This window comes from Palaemon carinicauda, chromosome 39, assembly GCF_036898095.1.
Source record: "Palaemon carinicauda isolate YSFRI2023 chromosome 39, ASM3689809v2, whole genome shotgun sequence".
Taxonomy (NCBI): domain Eukaryota; kingdom Metazoa; phylum Arthropoda; class Malacostraca; order Decapoda; family Palaemonidae; genus Palaemon; species Palaemon carinicauda.
Window position 1 is genome coordinate 35294076 of NC_090763.1, and position 20538 is coordinate 35314613.

Consider the following 20538-nt stretch of genomic DNA (forward strand, 5'->3'; position numbering starts at 1 on the left):
TACCAATTTGAGAAGTACTTCTCAAGAGAGAGATTCTCTAAGGACTGCCTTTCAGGTCCTGTACTGCAGGAACCCTACTCCCTGCAGGACCTTTCGCAATTCATTTCATCGTATACATTCGAAGGCATTCAGCATTCCAAACCGCATTTTGCTGCTTATTTTCAAATACACATGGTCGAATCGCTTAGGAAACATATGTAATGTTGTTATTATTCTTAAAATATTTTATTTTTCCTTGTTTCCTTTCCTCACTGGGCTATTTTTCCTGTTGGGGCCACTGGGCTTATAGCATCCTGCTTTTCCAACTAGGGTTGAAGCTTAGCTAGTAATAATAATAATAATAATAATAATAATATACGAAATAACATGGACCTTAAGCACATGTCGTTGTGTACGAAACCACTCCGGGTTACATTCCTCGGCTATTTGTTTGATTACAATTGCAGCAAAACACAACACGAAATATGATCCTATACGTAAAGTGTACTGTACGCACTAAGCTAATGGCACGTGGATAAAAGCACCAATGCAGTCTAAAAGCTAGATATTCTAGGGTATCATCTACCTATTTTCATGTCATTGGTGGATCTAGAATCTAATAAATCTCAAAATATATTAATAAATTTTAATAAATGACGAACTGGCATCCCAAAAGAAAAAAAATAAAGTCGTTAGGAACCTTTAAAGAGCTATAAATAGGATATGAAATTCCAGGGTCTATAAAATCCAGAAGCTCAGGGTTTTTAGCAAGGGAGAGAGAGAGAGAGAGAGAGAGAGGAGAGAGAGAGAGAGAGAGAGAGAGAGAGAGAGAGAGAGAGAGTTTTAACACTTCACTGTTAACCCGAACTTTCTCTGGTTGTGTTCAAATGATCACACGATCTGCGAGTCTGGTTGCGCTTTCTATAAAACATTGGATTTTTGTCATGAAAAAAAAAATCTTAAAATACAGAACTAGTAAAATAGCAGTCCTGTATTATAATAACAACACCGTAGCGCTGACAAGGATACAATGACTATACACTTTAATAAGTGCCCACTTAAATACTTAAAACTACACAATGTTACGATATTCTTATTTTGGACAGCCACTCCCGGCAACTAGAACATGCTAATGACATATAATGTATTCACAAACACGCATCTAGCCACATCAATACCACAATAAAATCAATAAACATTGTACCATTTAATCTATTACTAAAAAGCATGCAAAGAGCAGAGCCATCTTCTTTGCATTCAACGCAGATATTAAAAGTGAAATCTGTGAGACTTCGTGCCAGAGGCATACGCATAGTTTCACACACTTGTACAAGTGAAAGCACTCTTGGAGCCTTTGCATCTGAAGATATTTCATATTTTCTATTCATTACTTCTCATTTCTTTCCTTTCCTCGCTGGGCTATTTTTCCCTGTTGAGGCCCTTAGGATTATAGCATCCTGCTTTTTCCACTAGGGTTGTAGCTTAGCTAATAACAATAATTTGTTTGACGACCTACCAAGCCAATCATACTGCAAACACCTATGGACTGACCTAAGCATATTTATGGATATTTTACTCAACCAAATTAATAATATTTAATCTCTTATTGATCTTTGCTCCACTGATATTATTCAATCACTTATGGACCCTTGCTCCATTCATACTATTTAATCACTTATTGGTCTTTGATCCGCCGTTGCTAGCATATTAACATTGCCTCACTGCTCCTCTGCGCTCTCAAGCTGAACATGGATGTGCTGATCAAGGCAGCCTTGAGGCTCGTTAATCAAGAATCATAATTACACCTAATTTATATCACGCCCCTCAAATGGTTTTTGCTCAGATGTCACTCGCAAATTAACATTACTTAACTGCTCCTATGTTCTAGTAAGCGGAACATGAATAAAAGTGAGCCACAAGACTCATGGCTCTATTCATATCACTTAGTTGAATATTAATTAACACATATTGCTGTACTTACATCATTCGAAGTAGGGACATTCAGGGTGCATCATATTCTCCTTTTTTTAGGAAAGGGTCCTTTCTTCTTTTGCGGAGGTGGAGAAGGAATGGACTGTTGGCCCGGGTGGTGGGACGGACTGGGACTAGTCGAACCACGTGGTGGTATTGCAGCGATTGGACAGATTTCGAGCGGGTAAACACGTTTGATCAATTCAAGGAACGCTTTAAATTTACACCCCGAAGCCTTCAAATATCGATTCTGAATGCAGTGCATAGCTATATAGCTTTCGTACAAATGTTCCTGCGTCCCAAATTTCGGGAGTACGGACCTTTTCAGGACGCTCCACTGCGATTTAATCGTATTCGTGTGTAAACTCGAATCGTCCGGACTCACGAAATTAATTCTATGATGTCGGAAATATTTATCCCCTATATTATCATACGCTTTCCAACCGTCGGAAATGATGGTGGTTTCTGGATGGACGAATTCTAACAATATAGGGATTAATATATCCGCCGAGCGATCCTCAACCACCCGGAAAAAGGTGTCGCGTGTTTCCCGGTCAATCCCGCCAAACACCCACTTGTCACCGACCTTTTTGCCTCCATTACGTTTCCGCTTTCCGACCTTACACTCGTCAATCTCCACGATATGGCCTGGTCCGCCAATTTTCTTACTATCCATCGTTAGAACATCCACACACACGTCCCGGCAGAAATTGTACCAATCTACGAGCGTGTGTGATGCAAAATCTTTGTAGATCCTCCCGATTAAGTTCTGGGGCATACCGTAGACGAAACAAGCTATAATGATAAAAACATCTTCGCAAGACAGTTGGGATCGCTCGAAAAAGCTTCCACGCTTAGGGGCAATCTTTCTGCGGCACGAGCTGTAACGACACCGCCAAAAAAAATTGGGTTTGTCATTATTTGATTTCCCATCGTAGCTATAATGCATTTTACCAACACTGCACTTTGAACAAACGCCGGAATAATCTCCCAGAAGTCCCATTTTATACAAATAATGAGTAAAGTCATCACTCCTGGTAAAATTCACAATCCTCAAAATAGTTGGATTCGTCGAATTGTAAAACGATTCACAAGTATCAAAACCATCTCCGCACTGATCTGTAGTCATCTTCGGATCTCTTCACTCGTCAGTAACGGCTTATAAGAATACGGCAACTGCAGTGCCGAAGCTCATCTTCGACACCACAACGATTGATGCTCAAATCAAGCAGTTTGAATTTTGGAAATACTGAATTCTGATTGGATGATGAAAATGCCCTCCGGGGATTTCCCAGGTCAAGTGAGGTATGATTGGGTCATTTCAAATTACCCGCGCCCGCCGATTAGTTCAGTGGTCTTCCGCTACAGCGCTGATGAATTGAACAATACGGCATCTACAGAGAATTCTAGGAACTACGGGCGAGAAAAAATGTGTCAAGGGAAGGGAAAGGAGCCCTTTGGACAATTTATGATTTTCAAAATAAATTCGGTATCTTTCTGATAAGTACTAAGCCTATCCGGGGGTATTAAGAACATTCTGAACAGTTATCACTACTATTACCACTATTATTACTACTATTATTACTAACCTCGCTAAGCTACAACCCTATAGTGCTCCCAAACGAAAGTGGCAGCTGAGAGCTTATTTTTTCGCATCGAATCTTAAATATTTCGGTCATTTTATCTGGAAAAGCCCAAAAGTAGATGATGGATTAAGGTCTTAAAGGTGGGGCAGTTCCGTCGGTCATTATCCCGGATATAGTTCCCTTTTCGGCTATTTTTCCCAGGTGGCCAATGGAAAAGAAATTGGAATAGATTAAAAGTCTCTAATGCCTTTAAAAACAAGGCGCACGTGTCTTTATTAATTTTCATCTTTATCCGAGTGAATATGATATACGATAATATATATATAATATATATATATATATATAGTATATATATATATATATATATATATATATATATATATATATGGGTGTGTGTATATACATTATATATATATATAATATATATATATATATATATATATATATATGGGTGTGTGTATATACATATACATTATATATATATATTTATATATATATATATATATATATATATACATATATATATATATATGTGTATATATATACATATATATATATATATATATATAATATATATATATATATATGTGTATATATATATGTATATGTATATATATATATATGTGTGTGTATATATATATGTATATGTATATATATATATATATATATATATATTATATATATATATATATACATTATATATATATATATACAATTATATATATATATATATATATATGTATATATATATATATATATATATATATATTATATATATATATAATGTATGGTGTTTGTGTGTATGTGTTTAAAAGGATTACAAAAAATTCCAGTGTACTGTAAAACTCTGTAGGTAGAATAAACCCAGATAGATTCAAAAAGATTAAGATTTAGAGGTCACCCAGTCCCAGAGAAGAACAGGATTAGTTCGACAAGCTAAATCAGTTAATACGCAAATGTCAAGCTGGGCAAATTGTTTTCTTGTATCCTCACCGAGAGGTCGTGAAGGTACGAAACTATTTGAAATATATACGACATATTAAGAAGAACTGTCATTCGACTGCATGTTATAAGACCCAAGGGATCCAATATGGAAAAACAGCCCATTGAGAAAAGGAAATAATATCTACGAGAAGTAATGAACACCTGAAATAAAATACTTAAAGACAACAACAACATTAAAACAAATCTTTCAATTAAAACACTATTAAAAGACTTACGTCAGCCTGTTCAACATAAACATTTGCAGGACGTTTGAACTTTTGAAGTTCAACCGATTTAACTACCCAATTAGGACAACCATTCAACAACTAGACAAGTTTGCGATAGGGTTGAAAATAAGGTAGTTGGCCTATGTTGTTGGACCTTTGTCATAGACTTAGCCATATTTATTATTATTATTATTATTATTAATTGCTAAGCTACCACCCTAGTTGGAAAAGCAAAATGCTATAAGCCCAGGGGCCCCAACAGGGAAAATAGCCCAGTGAGGAAAGGAAACAAGGAAAAATAAAATATTTTAAGGACAGCAACAACATTAAATAATTCCTATATAAACTATAAATACTTTAACAAAACAAGAGTAAGAAAAATTAGATAGAATAGTGTACCAGAGTGTACCCTCAAGCACGAGAACTCTAACCCAAGACAGTGGAAGACCATGGTACAGAGGCTATGGCACTACCCAAGACTAGAGAACAATTGTTCGATTTTGGAGTGTCCTTCTCTTAGAAGAGCAGCTGACGATAGCTAAAGAATCTCTTGCGTAAACAAATGAAATGCAGATAATATATATAGGTATTTGAGCCCCATTTCAATTCTAACATCACTTTAAGGATATAAGTCTAAGGAAAAGGATTCTACCATTAATATGGAAAACACTTTTAGTAACAATAAAAAAATACAAACAACAATAAAGAAGATTTTTAGTAACCAATAAAGATAAGACTTATTGGAATTAAAAATATCAAATTAATATATATATATATATATATATATATATATATAGTATATATATATATATATATATATATATATATAGGACCTACATGTAACCATAAAAATATAGACCTCACTTCATAACAAAAACTAAATCGAAAACTCAACAACGCTTCAACGTAAATGCTTTTATTTTTGTCAGGCAAACCCAAAAACAAACTTTTAGCTAGGCTCCACAAGGCACTAGAAGAGTTGGAAGACCCAGGCCTACATGGCTGAGAACTATGAAGCCTGAAGGAGGAGATGATGAATGGAGTAGTATTGAATTAAAAGCTCAACATTGAGACGACTGAGGAAATCTAGCCAAGACCCTTTGCGTCAATAGGCGTAGATGGTGATGATGATGAAACAAATAATAGTATAACGTAACGTCTCTGTCTGGTGTTTGCCAGACGGGGATTCGAGCCCCGCTTAAGACTCGTTAGTGACATTAGTGTCTGCAACCTCACCATCTTTGTGAGCTAAAGTTAGGGGATGTTTGGGGGAGCCTATAGGTCTATCTGCTGAGTCATCAGCAGCCACAACCTGGCCCTCCCTGGACCTAGCTTGTGTGGAGAGGAGGCTTGGGCGCTGATCATATAATATATGGTCAATCTCTAGGGCATTGTCATGATTGCTAGGACAATGTCATTTTCTCTTGCCTCTGCCATTCATGAACGACTTTAAACTAGAACGGGCACTGGGTAGAGCGTATACCTTCACATATATAATGTTATATATCTCAAGATATGCAATTGAATTATGCACATTTTGGCACTAGTTTCATGCAAATCATATAAAATTTGACAGCGATATAGCAAAAATACTCTTTGGACCATTTTGTTTCCATGACATTGACCTTAGACCAAATCATTCACAAAATCTAATCAAAATGTCCTTGGATCATGGCCAATCATCCAACCTAATTTCATGAAATTCGGTCTAACATTGGATTATGCGAATCACAAACAAACAAACAAACAACAAACATACATACATAAATAAATACACGATAAACAAAATATATTCTTCTGGCAATGGTAAAAATTCTGGAAATTATGTGAATAAGCAAAATTCAAACCATGTAGACCCAGGCTTACATGGCTGAGAAATAAGCAGTGCGAAGTAGGAGATGATGAATGGAGAAGTATTGAATTATAAGCTCAAGATAGAGACGACTGGCGAAATCTAACCGAGGCCCTTTGCATCAATAGGTGTAGGAGATGATGATGAAAAATAGTACAACTGATTCGAGATAGTGAGAAAGAGGGAGTCACGTGAGTGTGAAAAAGGCTAGGTGAGGGGGGTGAGTGAGAGGGAGTGTGGGAGGGGAGTGAGAGGAAGAGTGGCAGTGGGAGAGGGAGTTACAGTACAGTAAAACAAGGGTAGTTCGATCACGTGGAAACAATGGATAATAAACCTAGTGAAATAGAGTGCGGAATTCAGATGGCGTGAAAGACATCTAAAATGCTCTTGTATCCAGAAGGTAAATTAGAATGGTGCAATACAAGTAAGAGTTTTCGACGTGCTGATAATGAATGAGCTGTGTAACGAGCATGAAATATTTATTTTAATGTTACTATTTTAAAATATTCAATTTTTCCTTGTTTCCTTTCCTTACTGGGCTATTTTCCCTTTTGGGGCCCCTAGGCTTATAGCATCTTGTTTTTCCAACTAGGGTTTGTAGCTTAGCAAATAATAATAATAATAATAATAAACGATAAATGGGGCAACTACATATGGTTTTCTCCGGAGTTGACACTAAATCGACAATGTTTAACAAGTAAAACTATCTTTTATCGTTAGAAAAAAAACCGGCTTAATGTTGAACATAAAACATATTTTGTAACATTAGAAGAAACAAACAAACAGTTTGCGACAACAGAGAAGTACATTATATTCTATCTAGTCTTATACCTAACACCTTGCGTGACCACATATGGTGTATGATAACATGTTCCCCATATAAATTAGCTAAATACTTCGCCGTGTTCCAGCTATTACGTCACTAAACTGATATATACTAGTAATTCAATTAATATACATTACTATTGAGAGAGAGAGAGAGAGAGAGAGAGAGAGAGAGAGAGAGAGAGAGAGAGAGAGAGAGAGACTTCATAATCATAAGCCATTCAGCAAATCTGTTGTGGATAAAAGCAATGAGAGAGAGAGAGAGAGAGAGAGAGAGAGAGAGAGAGAGAGAGAGAGAGAGAAAGAGAGAGAGAGAGAGAGAGAATCGACTCCCTAATCAAGTCTATAAGCAAATTTGTTGAGAATAAAACCAAATATAGGAATTATGAGAGAGAGAGAGAGAGAGAGAGAGAGAGAGAGAGAGAGAGAGAGAGAGAGAGAGAGAGAGAGAGAATCGATTCCCTAATCAAATCTATAAGTAAATTTGTTGAGGATAAACCAATATAGGAATTATGAGAGAGAGAGAGAGAGAGAGAGAGAGGAGAGAGAGAGAGAGAGAGAGAGAGAGAGAGGACGACTCCATAATCAAATGTCAATAAGCAAATTTGTTGGGAATAAAAGCAATGAGAGAGAGAGAGAGAGAGAGAGAGAGAGAGAGAGAGAGAGAGAGAGAATCAACTCTAATCATATGTCTGAAAGCAAATCTGTTGTGAATGAAACCAATATAGAAATCATAAGAGAGAGAGAGAGAGAGAGAGAGAGAGAGAGAGAGAGAGAGAGAGAGAGAGAATCGACTCCCTAATCATAGGCCTATAGGAGCAAACTTATGAATGAAATAACTTTAGGAATAATAACAACCAGATACTCCAGCTTTAATAAAAACTATAAACAGACTTCAAGCGCCAACCAACCTCCCCCCCCCCCCCCACCACCACCAATTTTATTACACGAGTACGGACTAAGGATAAATTGGGGGGAAACATAACCCACCTTCGGGACACGCGCCATAGCTGCCATTTCACAACGGCAGAACCAAGACACTCGGTGCATTTTCCTAACGGCATCACCACAAGAAAAAACAAAAAGGCATTTCAGTGTGGCTGGGACTTTTAAAAACCGTTGTACGACGACCTTTTGTTTAAAGTAGTTTTATTTTCTCATTCCTAAGATTTTATGAATCACGGATAAAATTAATGAATATGTTGGTATCTTCCCATGTAGCTGTTTCTATTCGAATGAATTTATCGATAATTTTACTCGCTCCATTTGACAGTACAAACTTAAGATTACTTCTGTACCAAACCAAACAAGTCTTTATCAAACTACGTTATTTTTGAGATCTAGAATAGATCGGAAGTAAGGCTTCAAAACAAATAGGAAACGTCGTAACGATACAACTTCATAATTGTTTATCACGTAAGATTACTTCTATACCGAACCAAACATGTCTTTATCAAACTACGTTATTTTGTGATCTAGAATAGATCGGAAGTAAGGCTTCAAACAGCTTAAAAACAAACAGGAAACGTCGTAACGATACAACTTCATAATTGTTTATCACGTAAGATTACTTCTATACCGAACCAAACATGTCTTTATCAAACTACGTTATTTTTGAGATCTAGAATAGATCGGAAGTAAGGCTTCAAAACAAATAGGAAACGTCGTAACGATACAACTTCATAATTGTTTATCACGTAAGATTACTTCTATACCGAACCAAACATGTCTTTATCAAACTACGTTATTTTTGAGATCTAGAATAGATCGGAAGTAAGGCTTCAAAACAAATAGGAAACGTCGTAACGATACAACTTCATAATTGTTTATCACGTAAGATTACTTCTATACCGAACCAAACATGTCTTTATCAAACTACGTTATTTTTGAGATCTAGAATAGATCGGAAGTAAGGCTTCAAAACAAATAGGAAACGTCGTAACGATACAACTTCATAATTGTTATCACGTAAGATTACTTCTATACCGAACCAAACATGTCTTTATCAAACTACGTTATTTTTGTGATCTAGAATAGATCGGAAGTAAGGCTTCAAACAGCTTAAAAACAAACAGGAAACGTCGTAACGATACAACTTCATAATTGTTTATCACGTAAGATTACTTCTATACCGAACCAAACATGTCTTTATCAAACTACGTTATTTTTGAGATCTAGAATAGATCGGAAGTAAGGCTTCAAAACAAATAGGAAACGTCGTAACGATACAACTTCATAATTGTTTATCACGTAAGATTACTTCTATACCGAACCAAACATGTCTTTATCAACTACGTTATTTTTGTGATCTAGAATAGATCGGAAGTAAGGCTTCAAACAGCTTAAAAACAAACAGGAAACGTCGTAACGATACAACTTCATAATTGTTTATCACGTAAGATTACTTCTATACCGAACCAAACATGTCTTTATCAAACTACGTTATTTTTGAGATCTAGAATAGATCGGAAGTAAGGCTTCAAAACAAATAGGAAAACGTCGTAACGATACAACTTCATAATTGTTTATCACGTAAGATTACTTCTATACCGAACCAAACATGTCTTTATCAAACTACGTTATTTTTGAGATCTAGAATAGATCGGAAGTAAGGCTTCAAAACAAATAGGAAACGTCGTAACGATACAACTTCATAATTGTTTATCACGTAAGATTACTTCTATACCGAACCAAACATGTCTTTATCAAACTACGTTATTTTTGAGATCTAGAATAGATCGGAAGTAAGGCTTCAAAACAAATAGGAAACGTCGTAACGATACAACTTCATAATTGTTTATCACGTAAGATTACTTCTATACCGAACCAAACATGTCTTTATCAAACTACGTTATTTTTGTGATCTAGAATAGATCGGAAGTAAGGCTTCAAACAGCTTAAAAACAAACAGGAAACGTCGTAACGATACAACTTCATAATTGTTTATCACGTAAGATTACTTCTATACCGAACCAAACATGTCTTTATCAAACTACGTGTTATTTTTGTGATCTAGAATAGATCGGAAGTAAGGCTTCAAAACAGCTTAAAAAACAAACAGGAAACGTCGTAAGGATACAATTTCATAATTGTTTCTCAGTATGAGGATGAAACTTCTCTATTCAAAATGAAAAAATAAAAAACTAATTTGAGACTGTGGTACGCATTTGCTATGGTTGTCTTAAGCATGTACAGTTGGACACAGTAATTCCTGGCACAACAAAATCTGAGGAAGTGTTCTGTTAGATTGACCTGAGCTTTATATTATATATATATATATATATATATATATATATATATATATGTGTGTGTGTGTGTGTGTGTAGGTATATGTATGTATATACATGTATACATACATACATATATATATATATATATATATATATATATATATATATATATATATATATATATATATATATATATATAGTTATAGTGTGTGTGTAGGTATATGTATGTGTGTATGTATATATATATATATATATATATATATATATATATATATATATATATATAGTTATTGTGTGTGTGTGTGTGTGTGTGTGTGTGTGAATCCTGGTTCAAAAAATTTAGGCCCAACTATCAGCCCAAAAATTTATTACATATGCAACAGAGGAAATAATGACCCTTTACCGAATTATTCAAACCTTGGTCAACTTTTCTTTCATAACCTTAACAGGGGAAATTTGTCGTTAGTCCTCCATATTAATCGCAATATGCGTTAACAGGCATAAGGAATTCTAGGATATTCACGTGCCATAAGAACGAGTGACGTAACTTCCGCTCATTATGTGAGTAGTGATCGGTGTTATAAGCCCAATGCGTTGTCACCAAATTCTATTAATAGTACTTATATCATTAACACATGTCCAAACTAATCCTGCATTACTTAAAAGTCTCCATAATAGCGCATAAAATTACGTAGAGAGAGAGAGAGAGAGAGAGAGAGAGAGAGAGAGAGAGAGAGAGAGAGAGAGAGAGAGAATCATGCATGTGTTACATTGACTAATGATGACGTCACATCACTGGAATGAGCTAAGCCGAGCCTTGTACCGAAGGAGTACCAATACGTAAACCTTACAAATGGTTGACGAATCAAATGGCGAAATGAAGTAATTGGTTATTTTGGGTATATTGCGTTTGCTTACACATTATGCAGGTTATCTAATAGTGTTGCTGCTACGTGCCAGTGTTGAATTATTCATTACTAATACATAAGACATAGGCTCTTCATAGGCCTCTTCTCTTAAGTCCTTTAATGGGCATATTTTAACAGGCCATTAACGGGTGTCCCTTCTATCGTTAAACAAAATCGTTCTTAAACTTGCGATTCAGTTCTTGTTATTATTATTATTATTATTATTATTATTATTATTATTATTATCAATGCTTTTGAAAAAAAGGATGGAGAACTTTTTGTAAACAAAATGAGATTATGAAATATTTAATGCCACTTTCTCTAAAGATAAAAATATTTAATCGGATGGTCCTACCAGTCTTAACTTATGCATCAGAAACTTGGAGCCCTACTAAAGCCTTAGAACATACAGGATGCTAAAAGCCCAAGGGCTCCAAAGGGGGAAAATATAGCACAGTGCGGAAAGGAAACAAGGAAATAAACAACCATGAGAAATAATGGACAATCAAAATATCTTAAAACAGTAACATTAAAAAAATCTTTCATATATTAACTATACAAAAAAGGCTTGTGTCAGTCATATTTTTCCCAGTTAGAACCCTTGGGCTTTTAGCATCCTGTATGTTCTAAGGCTTAATGAACGAGCGAGGAACTGGCAGCTGATATACAAAAGGTTCCTAAGGCTTTAGTAGGGCTCCAGGTTTCTGATGCTTAAGTTAAGACTGGTAGGACCATTTGATTAAATACTTTTCTCTTTACAGAAAGTGGCATTTTAGTTTTCATAATCTCATTTTGTTTACAAAAAAGTTCTCCAGGCTTTTTCAAAAGCATAGATAATAATAATAATAATAATAATAATAATAATAATAATAATAATAATAATAATATATTAGGCTGTCGGCTTCCACAATAAAACAAACAGGTTTCAGTAGGCTGTAGTAACTTAGGAAGGTGTGCCGAGGTTATGGACTACTAAACGTGTGGGTGTATCGAGCCTTAACTTGATAGCATATGCAAATTAAAATAACACTATCTAATAGAAAATACATTTTCATGAATGACCTATATACGTCATAACACCGTCTTGTTTGGAAGTCATGTTAAGGTAAAGTTATTTCTTTTACTATCATGTAAATACGATGTTTTGCAGCTGGTCGCGAGCAAGCAGACATGTCCCACATCACTTCTTTTTACATTTCTGCGGGTTCTGATTCGCTAAGTAATCGAGGCACGGCGTACTTACCAATCTTTCTCATTCACTCGAACTCTAATGGGGTAAATCAAGTACAATTACGATGGAGAAATACCAAAAAATGGTGCAACAAACCTTTCGAGATTTCAACGCACAACACTACCACTTCCAAGTCTAGAGATCAACTGACAGGCGGAAGAAAAAGCTTGATTATCGTACATCGTGTCTGTAAGTTGCAGTGTAGGGATTATTAACTAAAATATTGCTGATTATTTTAAACATTATTTTCAATTGCATTTTCATTTATGTATCACATATTACAACTAAAAAAAACCACAAAGCTTCTCAATTAGTTATTTTTTAAGCGTTATTTCGGTGAAATAGAATAATCGCTAGAAATGAAGGTGGCAAACGACAACTTTTACTTGTTTTGTTTCATGTTATTTTATTTTTTCCATCTTTGTTAGATCAAACGATATCGAAATTGCGTTTTGTTATAGGAGAGAAATACTTGGTTACACAACTTTATTTCACCAATTACTAAATAAAGAAAATTACCTCCAGTTTCTTTGAAATTTTATCAAATACGATCCAACGAATTATCATGCGCTTGTTCTGTTAGGTTTAACCACTCCGAGAAAGTTGAGAAAACTACGACTGAAGTTTCCACCTTTCTCTTCCATTTCATTTACGTTTTCCTAGGGCTAAACTCCAGTTAATTTAACTTAATTATTTGCTATAGATTATAGTAAGAAGACTAAATTCTTCCTGCAATGTAAGCGAGATGGTTCGTTTTATCGGTAGGATAACAATGTAAATTTAATGGCGTAACCTATATTCTATAAATAGAAAAACTAAACAATTATCCCGTATATTTCAAGTGAACACTCTCTCTCTCTCTCTCTCTCTCTCTCTCTCTCTCTCTCTCTCTCTCTCTCTCTCTCTCTCTCTCTCTCTCTCTCTCTCTCTCTCTCTCTCTATATATATATATATATATATATATATATATATATATATATATACTAGTGTATGTGATGTCAAAACAGGCTGCTAAATATTTAGATAATATGCGGACTAAAAACGACAGTGGCCAGCATGAAAATGAAAATGGCCAAACCCTAGACCTAACTATGGAGACGTCTGAGGTGTTTGTCCTGCAGTGGACTAGAAACGGCTGCATTTGTTGATGTTGTTGTTATAATATTAGTTCCACATTAAAAAAATCAACAATCATGTCAATAACATCATTGAAATAAAATAATTTATTCAACATCATTCACTTCTTCTTTGAGAGACCTTTTAGATATTGTAAACATCGTTTGAACAAACCTACCAATGAAATTCTTCTTCTTCTTGTTTGACAGATGGATCCAGGAATGGCCGACCCCGGGTTTCCGGACGCACACACAACCACCACCACGACCACGACGACCAGGGTCCAGACTAACATCAGGTTCGACCCGACCTACGTCAAATCCATCCCCGGGATCCTGAAGGTCGTTACGATGGTAAGATCTTGGTGGAGGAGGAGATTCTTGCGATGATGTAATTTTTCTCCCATTTTTTTTTCTTTTTTGTTCGTCTGTTCTTTATGGGTGCGCATTGTTTTAAACGAAATATTAATGAAAAATACTTCATGTTATTTATCCTTAATATATATATATATATATATATATATATATATATATATATATATATATATATATATATATATAATATATATATATGTGTGTGTGTGTGTGTGTGTATACGTATATATATATATATATATATATATATATATATATATATATATATATATATACGTACACACATATACATATATATATACAGTTTATATATATATATATATATATATATATATATATATATATATATGTATGTATACTTATATATACACACAAACAAACAAACACGCACACAAATATATATAAAATATATATATATATATATATATATATATATATATATATATATATATATATATATATATATATATGTGTGTGTGTGTGTGTGTGTGTGTGTGTGTGTGTGTGTGTGTGTGACAAAGTAAGGAATAAAATAATCATGAATTGCTTATATACAAAGCAATAATAAGGGAGGGACATTAAAATCTTCATTTGGAATATAAAAGCAAAAATTAAATCTACATTATGTTGACGGGGGAGAAAAAATCGTAAAAGCGTATTGCCAGGAAGTTCCGAAGGGAAATCTCGGGGTGGATGTACTTCCGTTTTGTTCCTGCTATTATGACCTTCGAAGTTTTGGCTAGGGCGGCATGCCGATCCTCAACGCCAGGATTAATAGAGCCACGGTCTAGGTATCATCTAAACCGCGTTCCACGCATATTGCATCGAAGCGAATATCAAATCTCATTGCATGGTGTGAAATGTCGTATTTTGGCGTTAAAATCATACGAAAATTTCAGTTTTTTAGAAGATTTATATTGTAGCCGAATTTTGATATGAGTAACTTGGGAAAAATCTTTTATGACTATAGTCAATTCTCTTTAGTGAGGCAGATTTGCACAGACTCGCAGCGGTGCCCTTTTAGCTAGGAAAAGTTACCTGATCGCTGATTGGTTGGACAAGATAACTCTAACCAATCAGATAGCAGGAAACGTTTCCGAGCGAAAAGGGCACCACTGCGAGTCGGTGCAAATGCGTCTTATTAAAAAAAAAATGAGATTAAGAAAATAGCCTTAGAAGTAAAATATTCTTAGAATCATACGAAAATGTCAATTTTGTAGAAGTATATTTGCATTGGCAGCCGCATTTTGACCAGGGTAACTTTAAGTAACTTGCATATGACAAACAAATCCTGTAGATTCTGTAGGGCTCAGAGTTTCCCTGTTGGACCAGGAGACAGTAGAGTCGATCTTGCTATTATTCGCGAAATTTCAAGTTTGCAAACAAACATATACATACATAGGCTTTGCTATTTTGGTAGAAATTCTTAACAGCAAGAAACTTGAATCTGCCAGTAAACGGTGTTTGTGCAAGATCACATTCTTCAACATCTACTTTCCACACCCTAGTTTGATATAAAAGAAGAATAAGCATTGATGTAAACCAACTATAGTCAATTCTTTTTAGTGAGGCAGATTTGCACCGATTCGCAGAGGTGCTCTTTTAGTTCGGAAAAGTTTCCTGATCGCTAATTGGTTTGGACAAGATAATTCTACCAAATCAGCGATCAGGAAAGTTTTCCGAGCTAAAAGGGCACCGCATCGAGTCAGTGCAAAGACGCCTCATTAAAAAAAAAGGAGTATAGTTCGGTTGATCAGATCGTCATTGGGAGAGGCCACGCCCTTTTCTTTTCTTCGTCACTTCCGTTTCCTTGGACGTGTGCCTTTCACAAGGGCTGAAGAACATTGATTTTTCCTCCACGATCCTATCTACTGTGTGCTGGCCCGCACGCGCGCGCGCACGTGTGTATGTGCTTGTATGTGTGCATGAACTGGAATAAACCAGCGCGCTTGATTTCAAGTTCTTGGTTTGGCTGCGCGTTCTCATTTAGAGCGAAGGTTACGAAGGATTAAGTAATTTGTAACATGGTATTCAGAGGAATTGTGTATGAAAATGTAAACTTAATTATCTTTTTTTATTTAGTTTGTTTATCATTATAGCTGTGATTATCTTCTGATTTTATATCAATCTTCTCTGCTGTTCTGAAATTGTCTTGGGAAAAGACATATATACACAGGACATATTAAAACTATGCTTAGCATATTTATATAGCTAGATATATAGCAGCAATAGAAAGGAATTCATGCATCATATGTGCAGGTTGACACACACACATATAGCCTATATATATATATATATATATATATATATATATATATATATATATATATTTATATATATATGTATGTATGTATGTATATACATACTATATGTATGTAAATATATATATATATATATATATATATATATATATATATACATATATATACATATAAATGTATATACATACTGTATATATATATATATATATATATATATATATATATATATATATATATATATACACGCATACTTTGTATGGTACATATATATGTATACATACACCCGGTACTGTCTATACTACATAATATATATATATATATATATATATACATATATATATATATATATATATATATATATATATATATATATATATATATATATATATATATATATATATATATATATATATGACAAACCTAAGACAAGCAGATAGGCTACCTCAATTCTTGCACACACACACACACACACAACATCTTTCATAGTCTTGAAGCAACTCGCAGAGACATACCACAACAAAGACAGCTAATTTCAATCTTCCTCTTCCCAAAGTTCCATGAACAATGGCCAAAATGGAACCTGGAAATTAAGGGTCGTGTTATGGTGCTTTAGAAACTCCGCTCAAGTAGGAATTCTTAGGCCTATGCTGAAGTAGGAATTCTTAGGCCTATGCTGAAGTAGGAATTCTTAGACCTACGCTCAAGTGAGAATTTGTGAGTCGTGTTTTTTTTATTACTATTATTCAGTTTGCGTTTATTATATACTTTTTTTCTCTGTTATTTATCAGGTTAGTTTTTCCCCCATTCTTCAGTATGCTTCCAGCCTGACTAAAGCTCAGTAGGACATTGACTAAACATATATTTCGGAATCTTTTTAAATCTCTCTATATTTATCTTTGACTTTTTTATTAATCTATTTTTTTATTTCTTTTAGTATACATGAGAATTAACAGATTGAATTTACAATTTCAGGACAATGACTAAATTACATTTCTAATGCTTTTGTTTTTACCAATTGTCATGCTATTTCATGTAATAATTCGTAATTAAAACGACACTGAGGATTTTTTAAAGTACCCCACCTAAACTATATTTGGTTACAAACACAAGTTGAAAGAGAGAAGAAGAGTGATAATGACGTTTTTTAACATCTGTTCTTGTGACCTGGTCTAGGAAAAACTCAAAATTAGGTTGGTTTTCCAATTTTGCATGCGCAGCTCTTCTAGGAGAAGGACACTCCGAAATCAAAACATTGTTCTCTAGTCTTGGGTAGTACACTCAGGCACACTATTCTATCCTATTTCTCTTCCTCTCGTTTTGTTAAAGTTTTTATAGTTTATATAAGAGATTTTTATTTTAATATAGTTACTGTTCTTAGAATATTATTTTTCTTGTTTCCTTTTCTCACTGGGCTGTATTCCCTATTGGAGCCCCTGGGCTTATAGCCTCCTGTTTTTCCAACTAGGGTTGCAGTTTGGCAGGTAATAATAATAATAATAATAATAATAATAATAATAATAATAATAATAATAATAATAATAACAATAATGATAATAATAATGAGAGATGGAGTCTTCAAAGTTTTAACCGAACTTCAACGTTTCATTTTAACGTATCAATTTAGCTGATTATTCTTTCTTACACAATTCTATAAAGTAAAATTATCTAGCTTTAAAATGACACCATAATCACTAGTATAGAATTAAAAATAAACTTACAGCGAGTGATAAATGAAAAATATTTTTCTCGCCTAAAGAGGTTAATTTAGATATGACTTCCTCCACCAGCCTATACAGTTGTGACGGCGCCGAGTAAGGTTGTGAACTCAAAGGCAGGTTGGAAACGACTGAGTTATATTATTGTAGAACTCTCTCCTTATATACAAAACCTCAAGGCAACAGGACATAACAAGTTCACAAGACAGACAATATTACAGAGGAAAAACCAGACATGAATTTTCATGTTCGTTTTAGTGCGAGGGAAGAGCGAAGATACAAGCATAATATATACAAAAGGAATTATGTACAATTGTGTGAAACACGGTTGGTACATGGCTCCCCCCCCTAAAAATGATCTAGAGAGGCGAACTGTAGGCGGGTCATCTGGCAGAAGATAAGCAGGTTTTAGACGATCAATGGAGACCCAGTCTTCTTTGCCCCGAATGTTTAGGAGGAATGCTTTCGGACTGCGTCGGATCACAAGGAAAGGGCCCGTGTAAGGGGGCGTTAGTGGTGGCTTGCTGGTGTCGTTGCGCAGGAAGACGTGCATTGCAGAGTGCAAGTCCGTTGGTATGTGATGCTTCGCTGGGGCCTTGTAAGTCTGGCGGCACGGAGTAAATTTTCCCACGACGTGACGTATGCGCTGGAGATCGTCGGAGGAGGTTGTAGAAGGAAAAAATTCGGCAGGGACGACCAACGGGTCGCCATACACCATTTCAGCTGCCGAGACGTCGAGGGCGTCTTTAGGAGTGGTCCTTAGTCCCAGGAGGACCCAGGGAAGCTGAGTAAACCAGTTGCAATCCTTGCAGCGGGACATCAAAGCTGCTTTGAGGGTGCGATGAAAACGTTCAACCATTCCATTGGCAGCGGGGTTGTAGGCCGTTGTCTGATGTAGGGTGATGCCCAGGAGATTCGCTAATGACGTCGACAATTGAGAGGTGAAAGTGGTTCCCCTGTCAGAAGTAATATGCTCAGGGATACCAAATCTTGAAATCCATCCAGAGAGTAAGGCAGATGTACATGAGGCGGACGTTGCAGTTTCCATGGGAATGGCTTCAGGCCAACGAGTGGAGCGGTCGATGACGGTAAACAGGTAACGATGTCCTTGTGATGTGGGTAGGGGGGCCTACAACGTCGACGTGAATGTGTGCGAAACGACGCTGAGGTTGAGGAAAGGTGCCCACTCCTGAATCCGTGTGTCGATGTACTTTGGAAGTTTGGCAAGAAGTACAGGCGCGGACCCAATCCTTAGCATCCTTAGAAATGCCGTGCCAAATGAACTTAGCCTTCAGCAGCTGTGCAGTAGAACGGCACGAGGGATGTGAAAGGCCGTGAATGAAATCAAACACCTGTCGGCGCATGGGAGCAGGAATCCAAGGTCGCGGTCTACCAGTACTGACGTCACAGAGGATCGTGGTGTTGGAGTCTTCAAGGGGAAAGTCTTCCCAACGGAGGGACGTGCAGGATGTCCTACAAGCTTGATACTCTGGATCCTGTCGTTGGGCTTCAGCCAGGGCGTTGTAATCCAATCCCAGTTGAACGGCAGCCAACGTGTTTCTTGACAGGGCATCGGCAACGGGATTCATTTTCCCAGGGACGTATTGGAGGGTGCAATTGCATTCAGCCACGGCGGAGAGATGTCGGCGTTGACGGGCGGACCAGGCGTCAGACTGTCGAGTGAAGGCGTGCACCAGAGGCATGTGGTCTGTGCGAATGACGAAGGGCGTACCTTCAAAGAAATGGCGAAAGTGACGGACAGCCAAGTGCACCGCCAGCAATTCTCGATCGAAGGTAGAATAACCCGATTCTGCCTTGGACAGTTTTCTGCTGAAGAAGGCCAATGGGCGGGGCGAGCCTTTGACCACCTGCTCGAGTACTGCACCAATAGCGACGTCACTGGCATCGGTGGAGAGAAGGAGAGGGGCGTGTGGGATAGGAAAAGTGAGAGCCGCAGCAGTTGATAGGGCCTTCTTTGCATTGCAGAAGGCTGCTTCTTGAAGGGTACCCCACTTCAGGTCCTTCGGCTTGCCCTTAAGGGAGGCATAGAGGGGAGCAAGAGTGGCGGCAATGGCTGGCAGAAAACGGTGATAATAGTTGATCATGCCCAAGAATTCCTGCAGAGCTTTGACGGTCGAGGGCACGGGGAAGTTCTGAACGGCTGCTACCTTCTCAGGGAGGGGGTGGACACCTTCAGGAGTGATGCGGTGTCCTAAGAACGATACTTCGTTGGCGCCAAAGGTACACTTGTCGTACCGGACTACAAGGCCGTTTTGTTG

At 36.3% G+C, this 20538-nt stretch overlaps 1 protein-coding gene across 3 annotated transcripts in view; it reads right to left on the bottom strand.

Moving 5' to 3' along the window:
• The window catches only part of LOC137631117 (plasmolipin-like), a 232385-nt gene extending 218141 nt beyond the window's left edge, over nucleotides 1-14244 (bottom strand). Inside the window, exon 1 of one of the 3 annotated variants that reach the window (XM_068362768.1) lies at nucleotides 14088-14244. In XM_068362768.1, coding sequence (XP_068218869.1) covers nucleotides 14088-14204 — 117 coding nt within the window. In that variant the 5' untranslated portion in view covers nucleotides 14205-14244. Of the gene's footprint in view, nucleotides 1-1960; nucleotides 2110-12889; nucleotides 12970-14087 lie in introns of those variants that run through there. The other 2 variants (XM_068362769.1, XM_068362770.1) reach the window with 2 other exon arrangements.
• Between the last annotated feature and the right edge of the window lie 6294 nt (nucleotides 14245-20538).